We start from the raw sequence: 13,671 nt of genomic DNA on the forward strand, positions 1-13,671 counted from the left end.
GCGAACAGTTTATTGAATTTCAGGAAAATGTATAAAATCACACAAATAAAACAAGCACAAAGATCTAGCTGCGATTAGAATTCTTGTTCAAGTTGTATTGTAAATTGATTTATTGCGTATTGTTTATTGATTTATTGCTAATTTATTTCATTGTTAATTGAATTTATCGCTTTATTTATATTTCGATATGTTTAATCTATAATGTATGATTAAGTAAATATACATAACACATATTGTATTTACATTTATGCAAAATAAAATATGACAATTTTATTTTTACCAGTATTTTCTTCGTAATGTTTTCTTTTTTCCCTAATTATTATTAATATTAACTATTACCGACAGATACCTAAATATTACCGACAGATATTGCTTAGTAGCAAGTAGTTCCATTTTACTTGAGGTGGTACAACGAGGACGCCACTAACGCTGGCTTCATCGAAATACACGGGAGATTGGAAGCCCTGGAGTGCTCTAGAGTAAGGTTGATTGAGAATTACGTCTGTGTTTGTTCAATTACTATTATTTTTCTCTTCTTTCTTTTTTCTCTAATCGAAGTTTTTATACTTTACGTAAGAATGCGAATTCGACATTATAAATACTGTCATTTAAACACTTAGTACGCGGTATCGTTTCTGGTGTTGCAATGGGAACGGATGCCAATAACCACTAGAAGAAACACAGTACATAATCGAAATAATAAGTTGTAAGTATATTGAATTACTCAAATATGTTTTAAGAAGTGACTAAAATACAACAAATTAGCAATTAATATTCACCAAAGTGTTTGTATACAGAATCATCATTGATGTCGTCGAATTTTCTAATACAAGCGTTCATTACTGAAGTACCCTTCAGAAATGCCAATGGAACACAATTAACACTGGAAGAAAGAACAAGCTCGAATCTGTCAAACGCCAACATCATAAACTTTTCATTGCGAAGCGAGAAGCATTTCAATATCAATTTGTGCTTAACATTGGTCTGTGCAACTTTCTTTATATGGATTGTATCAGGAGCTTTAGTTTCTCTCATCGCATCAGCATGTATTTTGATATTGCAGTGTAAATCACTAGTCTCATCTATTAAACAAGGTAAGTTTCAAGCTTGGAAGAAAAACAAAGTTTCTGGCTGGTATTTTTAACCCAGAAAAATTCTCAAAAAGTTTAGGAAATAATGATTTCAGCTTCTTACTATATTTTTACGAAAGTATTTTTTAAGATGCGACTTTTATCATTTTTTACATCAATAGTTTTAAAATTTCTTTCATAGTTTTTTCATTTATCACATTTTATTAAAAAAAATAGATAAAAGCTTTTTTCACCTTAATTTTATTTTTCTGAAAAATTAAGAATACTAGTGCCTATTTATCAGTCATTTTTTTCTACTTTTTTTTTTTGAAAAATGGAAAAAATCTGATTTTTCCATTTTTTCTACAGTTCAGACTGCAGAGCTTTTATATCAAGCAAATATCATGATGACTTGATAACTGTAATCATATTGATCTAAGAAATGATAAAAAAGATCTAAATTGATTTTTTGTGTTTGTCATAAAGTCCACTGTGATATGTATGCATGTACACACACACACACACACACACACACACACATCTTTTATTCTGGAAAAAAAAAGAAATGCAGAAAACTTTTTGTTTTTCCTTGATTCTATTTTTTTTTTTTTAATTAACAACTTTGTTTATCATAGAACTCATTTTATAAAAATGACAAATTATATTATAAAAAAGATGAATTGTATTTGCAAATACATACATATGTTATTTTACAGATACATTGCTGGTTGTAGAATCAATAGGTGTACATATTGAGAATAAAAGAGGATTTGGCATTTTTACATCAACAGAATTCTTGCCATGGAATATAGTGGAAGATATATTCATTAATGAAGTCATAAAAGGAGTAAGCTTATACATATATTTATATTTGCAGGGTTGGATAAATTAATATAGGTATATTTTTAACTCTAAATTGAATTAAGATTAGTGACTTATGAAATTAATTGTTTACATTAAAAGTTTATATAAATAAAAAAAATAATTATCTAAAAGCGTTACATTAAGATTAAATTAAGTTAAATTAAAAGTTAATTTTAAAATTTTAAACTTATTCATATTAAATTAAAAATTTGCAAATTTTTAAGGTTAAACTGAAAACTACTTACTCAAAATTATAATATAGATCATCTAACAAGTTTAATATTTTATTTGTAAATTATGTTTATTTGAGGTAACATAGAAATATTGTTTTTTATGTGAGAATGTATTTTTTTTACACAGATAAATTTTTAACTTAGGAAAAAAGTTAATAAAATAAAGTTTATGTATTATTTTCAAACATAATTTGTTCAAAATTAAATCATTAAAAATTAACTAACAAGGAAAACCCACCAACAGTGCATCACCGATTTTAATAAAATTTTATAGGTATGTATTATTCACTTACACATTTACTACAGTAAATCCGTAAGTTGCGAAAGTGAGGCATTCTTGAGAAAATGCCGATTAAACATTTTCTTTACCTATAGCATTGTAACAGAAGAATGATTGTCCAGTCAGTGGCATAGCATCTGGTATTAGGAAAATTGTCATACATACAACGGTCTCCGAGTAAAATGGTTTTTATTATTGTTTTTTTTTGTCTAGATCTTATAAAAAAGCTAAAAGTTGTAACGGTATTATAGGTGCCTGAAATATTTAATCATTATTTTCTCGAGAATGTCTAATTTTCGCAACTTACAACTTTTGTAGTAAATGTGTGAGTGAATATTATACACTCATAAAATTTTATTAAAATTGGTGATGCACTGCTGGCGGGTTCTCCTTATAAGTAAAGTTAAAAATTATTAAAAATTAAGAATAAATGTTTACCCTATATTATTCGTTATTGCATTCATAAGCAAGTAATCTATGTGACTGATTGTAAGAAAGGCGCGGAAAACGCGATTAGAACGCTAAACATTCTAGAACAATTTGAATTTACTATTTTCTGTTTTTTTGTAGTTTTTTTTCTAAAATAAGTAATTAAGTTAATTATTGGTAAATGTATTTGGCCAGACCATATTTTTATATAATTATTGAAATTATTCCTGTTTTTTTAAATTATGCTGTGATTGTAGGAAAGAAATATTGATTTGCTATTCAATAGACAAATAAATTAAAGTCTTTCATTTGTGTGTTATAAAATTAATCTTTAAGCAGTTATATGTTAACTACTCTCGGTATTTTGTCCATTGTCAAAACATGTATATATAAATTGGATAATAGTTATTAAAAATATTTACAACAAATCACGAATTGCATACCAATTGCATTTAATAAACTCAACATCTTTATAAAAACACGATTTCTTTAAGATTTTTAAAAGAAGCAACATTTTATTAACATTTAAAAATATTTATCTTATTGATCACTTTTGACTGATACCAAAGATATCGAATCATTGACTTAAAAACTGGTGTGTTAAATTAATGTAAAAGAATCTTTGCTTTAAAAGTTTTTTTAATTATTCAAATATATGTAAAAATTTTAACAACGAACAAAACAACTGCAGCAATTAATATAACTTAAGATGATGTAATTTTAATATAATTTTGTAATGCACAAGACTTAAAAATATATTGTTTGGTCCTAAAACGTTCACTCACAATGATTTATTTCAGAAAGAACTATGAAAAACAAAGAAAATTGTAAGATTTGAAGAGACTCAAAGTAATCTAGCATTCTAACTCACTCGACTATAATGACTACTATATACGTGCATTTTGGACTTACAAATGCAGAAATTTTAAACGATGACATTTCGTAAATTATTGCACTTTGGATTGATTTCTGTTACCGTGAATTAGTGGGAGAGATATATTATACATATTCAAAATTCAAGTAAAATTTGTGATATTAAAGTGGTCGATTATTTCTTATATAATTAAAAAAAATTAACTTACCCAATCCTGCACATGTGTATTATAGCAGAAATCAAATAAAATTAAATCTCTAAACAATTTATTCTAGCAAAGAGTACTTTACTATCTCACGTTTATTGTGAAAGAATCGATCGGCAGACAGGATTCGAGAAGATTAGTTCCACTGTTTCAAGATCTATTACCCGAAAGGAAATGCCTGGAATACATGTACGTTCGCCTAGCCAGCTTGATTGGTTCGACCAAGAGAAAGAATCTTTGTTAACTATTCCTGGTTCTTATTGGTTGTGTCACAAAAAGAATATATACAAATTTATTTTTAAATATCATCGGCCAGTAAGGTAAGGCATTATTGTCTTATTATTAATCTTCAAAAATTTCATTTACGTGTATTTTCAGGAATACTGTGCAATTTTCGTACGGCCGAGAATTGTTAAAAATTATTAGAAGAATTATAAAATGTCATCCAACACAAGGTCAACAATTTGGCACACAGCATCTTCTTGTTACTTACAGTATCCTTTCTTTCTTACTATTTTTATTAATAACAGGATGTTTATTACTAGGAAAAACGGGAAAATCTGTAATTTTTAGTGAATTTCTCTTTTACCCTTAAAAATCATGTTTTATAAGATTTTATTAATACTTAAAAATTTTGGGAATTTTAAATGTAAATCTATTCTTCTTTTTGAAAATTGTTTCTTTGATCATTTTTCCTTGATAATGCAAAATGTTGATAATCGCTTAAATATAATATTCACGTACGTTTTTGCGAGTTTTTTTAAAAAAAACGTCATACATCGTTGGCATTGTGTTTAATGTTTACCTTTCGGATTCTGTACTTCTGGTGAACTGGATCCGTGTGTTATAGATAAATAATTGTAGAGAGTGTTTAAGACTAACCGTATACCTCATTTAAAAACGAGGAAAGTGGTTATTTTGAAAAATGTTTCAGATATTTGAGATCAAGTATAAAGGTTAAGATTGACTTTAATTTTTTAAATGGAAACTTTTATGTTTTTATTGCACATTTTTGTAGTTGACATCAAGACGTTTTCGAAATATTGGTTACTTTTTTTAGTTGAAATCTTTCGGAGTTATGAGACTTCAAAATTTAAGTACCGTCGGTGTTATCATTACCCAAAATGTACCGCATCGAGGTTGTCTGGTCAGATTTACATCTCTTTTGTGTCAAATTTACACATCTAACATGAAAAAGATGTAAATCCAAGCGAGCAACATTTACGTGATATATTTTGAGTAATACTAATATCAGTGATATTTAAATTTTGAACACATTTAAATAACAAGAATAGCTATATCGGTCGAGAGCGGATCTTAGTGCTCAATAATAATTTTCTAGGAATTTATATGCATTTACAAGTTTCTTTAAACCGTTTGTTTGCCCGACTTTAAACGCAATTGTTAAGTAGAATTAGAAAAGTAACGTCACAAATTAAATTGCTAATCAATTTAATAATTTTGATTTTTATAAGCGTTTCTACGATCGTCCTCTTTTTAGCCCGAAAACTGTAAAGAATTGGTTGCGAAAAATATTACTTCTGCCAGGACTTGAACATGGATCTCCATTCAGTGCAGGCATCTTAGCCAATCCAATCATTGAGTCATCCACTTTTGATCGATATAATCATTTTGGTTATTTAAATGTGTTGATGCACTTTTCGAACATATTAGGATATTGTTTATATTAAATTTTGAAGTTTTATATCTTTGGAAGATCTCAACTAAAGGTGTGTTCTACTTAACAATCGCAATATTTGCGAACGTCATTTTGCCCTTGTTATATAATTGATAAATAACAAAGATGAAATGATTCCAGAAGCATTACGAGCATTAAGTGGAACGTATCCTAAAAACGGTGTGTAAGTATTTCGAAAATGTCTTGATATTAAATGCTACAAAAAATATCCAATAAAAAATAAGGTTCTCAATGTAAAAACTCTTTTGAAGTTTCACTGGACCTTTTTTTTGTGATTATATGATTAAAGAAACATTAAAAATCTTTTATAATAAAACAATTTATTTAAAAGTTCATTAAAAAATTCTAGAATTTTATCTAGAATTTTAAATAAAATTCTAGTGAAGTCCGGGAATTTTTTTACAAAATTTTAATAAACATTCTATAATATTCTTTTCTTTATTCTGAACAACTATTGTCTGAAACATTTTTCAAAACAACCACTTTGTTTTTAAATGGGGTATACGACTGATCTCGGATATCCTATATCGTCATTTATTTCATATTATTTGTTTTTAAGGCTCCTGAGTTACCTAAAAACTCCGCGTTGACAGGGGTGTCGTAATATCACGGAAAAAATTAAAACTAATAGACGTGAAAAGTGACGTGTTGACAATGAAATTTTGTTTTGCATGTAATTTTGTTATTATGTTCTTCATTGTAAAATATGACTTGTCTCGTATTTATTAAATTCGTAAAAATGGGTTGCAATTAAAATTATTTTTAAATTTTATAGGTAAAAGGATATTTTTGACAACAGTTGTCCGTGTTTTTCTGCCTGAATAAAGAGGCGTTACTTTACGTGCTTTTATAGCTATTTATTGACTGGTAGGCGGGAAAAGAAGAGTTGAGGTCTATTTTTATAAGTTCTTTAAAGCGATCTTATGTTGTTTTATTAAAATTTTCTTTACTTACAAATTGTACGCAAGAAACATTTATGTGTGATTTCTCGCTTATGTCGCCACGATGTAAATATGACCGCGACGACTACTCAGGAGTCTTAATATTGTTTCAAATTTAATAATCAAAACTTACAAGGGACTTTTCTTTGTGATTATATGATTAAAGAAACATTAAAAGATCTCGTATAATAAAACAAGTTTATTTGAAAGTTGCATTAAAAAATTTTATAATTTTATCTGGAATTTTAAATAAAAATTCCGGGAATTTTCTGAGAATTTTCAGGAATTCTTTTACAAAATTTGTGTAAACATCCTATAATATTCTTTTCTTGATAAGTCAAACTTTTAAATGCATTAATTCCTTCACTCTGACAATTAAAAAATACAGACTGTACATCTTGGACTCGACAAGACAAAATGTTCGCAATAATGAAATTCCAGCAGCGAACTAATGCTGCGGCATTTTCACACGCATTTGTGTTAACTGTAAGAACGTTCCCTTCATCAGAATGCTCGTTATTTGATTTAAAATACCCAATTGTTAAAGAAGCTGATGCAGGTGCTACATTTAAAGATTTGAATGTTTCTTTGGATGCCGAGGAGAAAATTATTAATACGACGATATCTACTACTGATAAAGTGTCTCTGAGAAACGATGCGAAATGTCAGACTAAAAAAATAGATCAAATTTCAAAATATAATGCCATCGAAAATGTGTTAAGTAAAACATTGGAACCAACAATCAATTCTAATTTTCAAGATGGTAGCACAGAAGACTCTACAGTCTTCCGAGAAAATCCGGATCAAAGAATTGCCACAACCAGAGCTGAAATGCATTTTGCTGATAATCGAAACCATAATACAGAATTTCATAATAATTTACAAGAAATTAAGTCTATAAGCTGCAATACCGAAAGATGTGAAAATAATGTAGAACAACATTCTATTGATTGCATGCAAGAACAATCTTTGAGGGCAAATACGACAGATGAAATTAAAGAGGCGGGTGAAATAAAAAAGGAAGAAACAAAATTTGTAGTAATACAAAAATCTTTATCGCTAAAATCTTTTCCAAGAGTAGTAAAAGATAACACAGGTGAATGGCTATTAATAGAAAAATTCAATTTTGATGAAAAGTCAATAGAGAAAGATGATACTTGTATTATTAATAATAAAGATAATTTAAATAATAAAGAGACGACCGATGAAAGTATTGTAGATTCCAGCAATGTACATCAATATTTAAATGAAGAAGAGACGAAGAATACAAAAACCAACTTAATTATTGATCAATCAAAGCAAAAGAATTTGCAGACTGAAATAAAAAATGTAAGTAAAGATAAAGATTGTATTTCAAAAATGACTGAAAGAAATAGCAAGTTTATATACACGAAACAAAAAGACCGCTATAATGAAACGATGAACTTAGAAGAAAATGATAGAGAACGTACTGGAACTCTAATAAATGTTGACGACAAACAATTCGAAAATAATACACATGGTAAGTCGAGTAAAACTCGTAAACAGAAAAGTAAAGATTCTGATAGGAAAATTATACCTGAAAAGGTTTTGCGTTCCTCCAATATTACCGATTTAGTAATGGAAGGCCTGATGTTCACTATACGACAGGATCAAGATAGCATAGCCGTCATTGAACAAAAAACCAAATTGGAAATGGACGAAGTCTTGGAAAATTCTGAGAAGGTCGAGACGAAAGCTGGAGAAAAGTGTCTATTAAATTCAAGTTTGTTGAGGCTGGAGAATTTAGTAACTATGATCGACTCGCCACGTAATAAAAATGAACAGCATAAAAATAGTCATGCGGTCGGTAATGGTGCAAATCTACCATCGTTTGGTTTTTCTAGAGATATTGTACATGATGTAAATATTAATTATGTAGATGCGGAAATGGATAAATCAGGTGTTTTTAATTATGATAGACGTAATGCGATAAACCATTCGACTCTGTACCAGTCACAATGGCAGCGTCAATGTGTTTCTCCTAACATTGAGAATAATGATGGTTGCTCAACAAGCGAAATTTCGATTGAAAAAGCTAAGAACTTAATGGAATGGCAAAATGAGCAAGACAAAAAATGTAAAAGTAACATTGAAATGGAAAAACGAGAAGAGGATATTGTTCCTGAGATTTCATCATTTAATAAACTTAATGTAGGATTGCAAAATACAAATTTATTGATGATTAATAAAAATAATGAAGAGATAGGTAAATGTGATAAATCAGCGAAAGAACATCTTAAATCTCAACTACCATATTCTTCATTAAATTTAAGTAAAATATGTACGGATACAATTTTTGTAAATTCTGAGGAATCTAATTTGATTAAATTATCTCAACAGGAGGCAAATGTACCGAGAATAATTTCAAACAAGGCCATTACCATTGAACAAATGCCGCCAGCTTTGCAGAAAGTTCTACAACATACATACAGAGGACGCAGGTTCTCTTCACCAACTAGCAGTGAAACACTGGAACAGAATGAACAAAAGATGCAATCTTCGGTGTTAACGGAGTACACAGTTTCCAAAGCGGATGACTTATTAGAAGACAAATCTATAAATTCCAATATAATGGATAATTCGTTATCTATTGAATTTGCAATTAATTCTGAAAAAATAGAAAATAATAATGAAAAATCGTGTGTAACGATCGAAAAAAATGTTTCACAGGCGAATAGAAATACACGTTCGAAAAATTTAAGAACAACCAAGACGCAACGTACTTTACGAAGAAGTCCATCGTTGAAGCATGGTTCACCAAGAAAATTGCAGGATATTACGGAGGAATTTTATTATGACTTGCTGCATGTACATAACAAGGACAATGCCATTCGACAGAAATGTCTCAGACAGAAACAAAAATCTTTAAACAATCCTGATGTTAAAAATGGCAAAGTACATATACAGATGTTGAAGTTTATTCAGGACATTACAGAGGGTGCTAGAGTGGTGGTGAGACGGCTGAATATAGACAATAAATCTAATTTATTAGAGAAAAATTCAAATTTAATTTAAAAATGCTTGTGGAAAATTCATAATGCAGATTCGTAAGGAAATAATTTTATTACACTTGCATTGATATATACTTTATTGTATATTACAAATATATAAGTACTATGTATTCTATAAATCTTAATGAATTATAAATAACTTGATCATAACTTCAGCTTCTCAACATCTTATTCTTATCCTAATCCTAATTAATTACTGAATATGCTATGTGTATTGTCATTTATACAAAATTCTACTTAAATTATTGTTAAAAATTTTTATTTTGATTTTTCTGAAAGAAAAGTTTAAAAAAAAATATTTCAACTTATTCGTTTTTATTAGTTTTTTCGTTAAAAAATTTTTTGTTATTTAATATTTTGGAGTATTGGTATTGGAAAAATGTTTATTTGTAGATAAATTTTTATCAGATGTATTAGTTTTATTAATTTTCTTAACAGAACATACAGAGGAATGCCATTGAAATGCATGGTAATTTGTTATTTACATATTTTAATTACTATTTTAATTACTATTTTAATTACTATTTAATTACTATTCATGATTAATAAAACAACTAAAGCTTATTGGTCGTTACGTTAATCATAAACTGTAAATATGTAGAAAGATAGCGACTTCTTAGTTTGGAAAATTTCCCCATGGACAGAATCAAAGTCCTTGGGTGTACATGTATATGTGATTCCGATCTGCAGAAGTTCGAATCCAGAAAATGTGGAAGCGTAATCTGCGCGAGCCAATAATATACACTGATTTTGATAGATACAATGGAAAGATCTATGGGGAAAATATTGCGATTGGCAGGTGACAAATACATATCTGCGAATTCCGCTCCATGGGACATAGGAAAATACAATTCAGCGAAACGTTCTTGATCGAATATTTGTAGGACCAATCATGAACGTTCCGCCAATTCCGCATTGCGCACGTTCCGCATCCATGGGACTCCAGCCTTAGTTTGGAAAATTTCCCCATGAACAGAATCAAATTCCATGGGTGTACACCCAAGGACTTTGATTCTGTCCATGGGGAAATTTTTCAAACTGAGAAGTCACCACTTTCTACATACTCGCAGTTCATGGTTAATGAAACGACTAGGGCTGTGTTCCGATATAACTGCCAGTACTGGCAGTGGTCAAAAATCCGTTCCGTTATTGGTACGCAGCGCACTGCGACAGCATCTAGTAACATCAATGACGTCATGAATGGTAGCCATATTGCCACTGTGACTACTGCAGCTTCCAAGGTGAGGTAGCTACAGTGCAATATGGCTACTATGCTGTTCCGAAATACGATGCTATAGCAGTGCTGGCAGTAATGCAGTAATATTGGAACAGTTGTGACAGTGTACTGTCATGACGTCACATTTACTGCACTGCCAGTAAAAACGGAACACAGCCTAGAGCTTGTTGGTCGTTACGTTAATCATGAACTGTAAGTATGTAGAAAGATAGCGACTTCTCAGTTTAGAAAATTTCCCCATGGACAGATTCAAAGTCGCTGGGTGTACACCCAAGGACTTTGATTCTGTCCATGGGGAAATTTTCCAAACTAAGAGGTCATCACTTTCTACATATTTGCAGTTCATGATTCATGAAACGATTAGAGCTTATTGCTTGTTACGTTAATCATGAACTGTAAGTATGTAGGAAGATAGCGACTTCTTAGTTTGGAAAATTTCCCCATGGACAAAATCAAAGTCCTTGGGTGTACATGTTTTAATGTGTGCGATCTTTGAAACCAATATGGGGCCCCCCATCCGCCGCGAACGTGCCTCACTCTGTAGGTTATGCACCGTCCCTTTATTCCTAAAGGACCTCGCACATGAAATGCATAACATAACATGAGCACAACATAAGACCGATAGAGCAATGAGTATCTAGCATAAAGTCGCCATATTGATTTACGTAAGATTCTCATTGGTCCAGAGGCCTTATGCTATGTTTATGCTCTGTTATGCATTTCATGTGCGAGGCCCTTAAGTCCGTGAATAAGGCTGATGGCAGAGAACGAGACGTAAGAGAAGTGACGTGACGTAACGTGACGTTGGGTAAGGCAGAGAAAAGCCGTAAGGATGTAAGATGTGTTATGTTGAATGTTTCATTTATTAAATGCGCGAACAAACAAGATGAGTAATATTAAAATATTATTTTAATGGGTTATAACTAAATATTATCAGACTATCGTTAGACATAAGCACTTACATCTCTCTTTCTGCCATCAGCCTAAGACGAATGGGTTGGAGTATCTAACCTAACTTTATAGCTGTCACACTAACACAACGCAAACAGGATGTCACTGACACATATCTATGTATAAGTTTTTTGAAACTAAGATGGCGGAGAACGGTTCCCCCTGCATGCTGAGAGAACACCCTCTCTTGTCTAAAGTAGGGTTTTATGCTCCGTCCCTCTATTTCTAAGTTCGTGGCTCTAATTGTTACTTTAATCATTTACTGCGAGTATGTAAAAAGTGATGATTTCTCAGTTTAGAAAATTTCCCCATGGACGAAATCAAATTCCGTGGGTGTACACCCAAGGACTTTGGCCGGTATTCATAGGCCGGTATTTATAGTCGATTCTTATATTTAAGATCATCTTAAGTATCATCTTAAGATGTCATTAACCAATCAGAGAGGCGTATTAGCATCTTAAGACGTTACTTAAGACAATCTTGAAATAAGAATCGACTATGAATACCGGCCATAGTCGATTCTTATATTTAAGATCATCTTAGGCTGTGTTCCGATATTAACTGCCAGTACTGAAAATGTATAGTATATGTGACGTGAACTATAAATTTTCAGTACTGCCAGTAAAAACGGAACACAGCCTTAGTTATCACCTTAAGATGCTATCAACCAATCAAAGAGCCGTATTAGCACGGAGGGGGGTGACACTCTTTTGGACACAGCACGATTGGACACCAACCAATCATCTTGACTTATCTAACCAAACCAACTCTAGGCATCGGCCGCTGTGAGTGGTGGTGTCCAATCGTGCGCACCCCCACGGAGGGTGCCGATAGCGCACATCCCGATAGCCCACCAACCAATCATCTTGACTTATCTAACCCAACCTACGAAAAATCTCTAGGCATCTGCCATTGTGAGTGGTTTGTGTGCTATCGAAATGTGCGCTATCGGAACCCGCCGGTATTAGCATCTTAAGACGTTACTTAAGACGCTCTTGATATAAGAATCGACTATAAATACCGGCCTTTGAGGGTGATTTTACATAAAGCGCGGAAATAACTAGATTCCGTGTTTCTGCCTTCCATCGTTTCTTTCCGCGTGTTTGAGCGGAAAAGCGGAATCCAACGGAATCACACTGGTGTGTGCCAATGTGTACGTGTAAAATAATTTGAGTTTGTAATGGACGGTCCTGTAAGTATAATTTAAATAATTATTAATACTCAATAAACATAATAGTGCTATTATTTTGATAGAAAAATCTTTGTAATTTCTCACTTCTTTCAACCTAGATATAATTAACACGTAAAATCTAAACTAAAATCTTAGATTTTGTATACAGATTAAATACGTAAATTTTTGTAAAAAAAATGCTGATATTAATTATACAAATACACGTTAATTTACATAAACAAAGTTCAATTATACATTTGACATACGTTTCGACCTCCAAGTTGATCATCTTTAGTAAACATAATAAATATTATAATAAAATTAAACAGCATAAATGTTTAAAATTATATCCATTAACGATTGGTACTCTATGGCCTAGTTTACATCGAGTACTTAATACACGAACTAACCAGTAATTTTCTATTAAATTATCTTAATTTCGGCAATAAATTTAAAGAATAGTATACTAAGCTGGTATAATATAAATCGAGATAATTAAATATATGTATCATGTATGCACGCATCGTCGAAAGTACGATAATTTAATAGAAAGTTACGAGTTAGTACGCGTTTCAAGTGCTCGGTGTAAACTAGGCCAATGTCTGAATTAATAAAATAATTGTATTTTTGTTCACAGGCAATGAAATGTGGCTACTGCGGTTTCAATCGTATTTCCACAAGTAAA

General features: G+C 30.9%; 1 protein-coding gene across 5 annotated transcripts; it reads left to right on the top strand.

The window, feature by feature from the left end:
• The first annotated feature begins 265 nt into the window (after positions 1-265).
• On the top strand, positions 266-9,780 carry LOC105207379. 5 transcript variants are annotated; one of them, XM_039452479.1, is made up of 7 exons: positions 266-479; positions 621-706; positions 785-1,094; positions 1,787-1,917; positions 4,026-4,275; positions 4,334-4,449; positions 6,984-9,780. In XM_039452479.1, the coding sequence occupies exons 5-7, from the start codon at positions 4,130-4,132 to the stop codon at positions 9,629-9,631; spliced, it is 2,910 nt and encodes a 969-aa protein (XP_039308413.1). In that variant the 5' UTR covers positions 266-479; positions 621-706; positions 785-1,094; positions 1,787-1,917; positions 4,026-4,129; the 3' UTR covers positions 9,632-9,780. The 5 variants fall into 5 exon arrangements, with proteins under 5 accessions (XP_039308413.1, XP_011175110.2, XP_039308415.1 ...); XM_011176808.3 differs by having other exon boundaries at positions 798-1,094; XM_039452481.1 differs by lacking the exon at positions 785-1,094.
• The last annotated feature ends 3,891 nt before the right edge of the window (positions 9,781-13,671 follow it).

The sequence above is a fragment of the Solenopsis invicta genome, chromosome 8 (assembly GCF_016802725.1).
Source record: "Solenopsis invicta isolate M01_SB chromosome 8, UNIL_Sinv_3.0, whole genome shotgun sequence".
Lineage (NCBI taxonomy): Eukaryota > Metazoa > Arthropoda > Insecta > Hymenoptera > Formicidae > Solenopsis > Solenopsis invicta.

Excerpts from the sequence above, each read along its gene's own strand:
- LOC105207379 (XM_039452479.1), top strand. The coding sequence starts at position 4,130 with ATGCCTGGAATACATGTACGTTCGCCTAGCCAGCTTGATTGGTTCGAC. Across the intron at positions 4,276-4,333 it reads AAATATCATCGGCCAGTAAG|GAATACTGTGCAATTTTCGT; the intron begins GTAAGGCATTAT and ends GTGTATTTTCAG. Across the intron at positions 4,450-6,983 it reads GCATCTTCTTGTTACTTACA|ACTGTACATCTTGGACTCGA; the intron begins GTATCCTTTCTT and ends TAAAAAATACAG.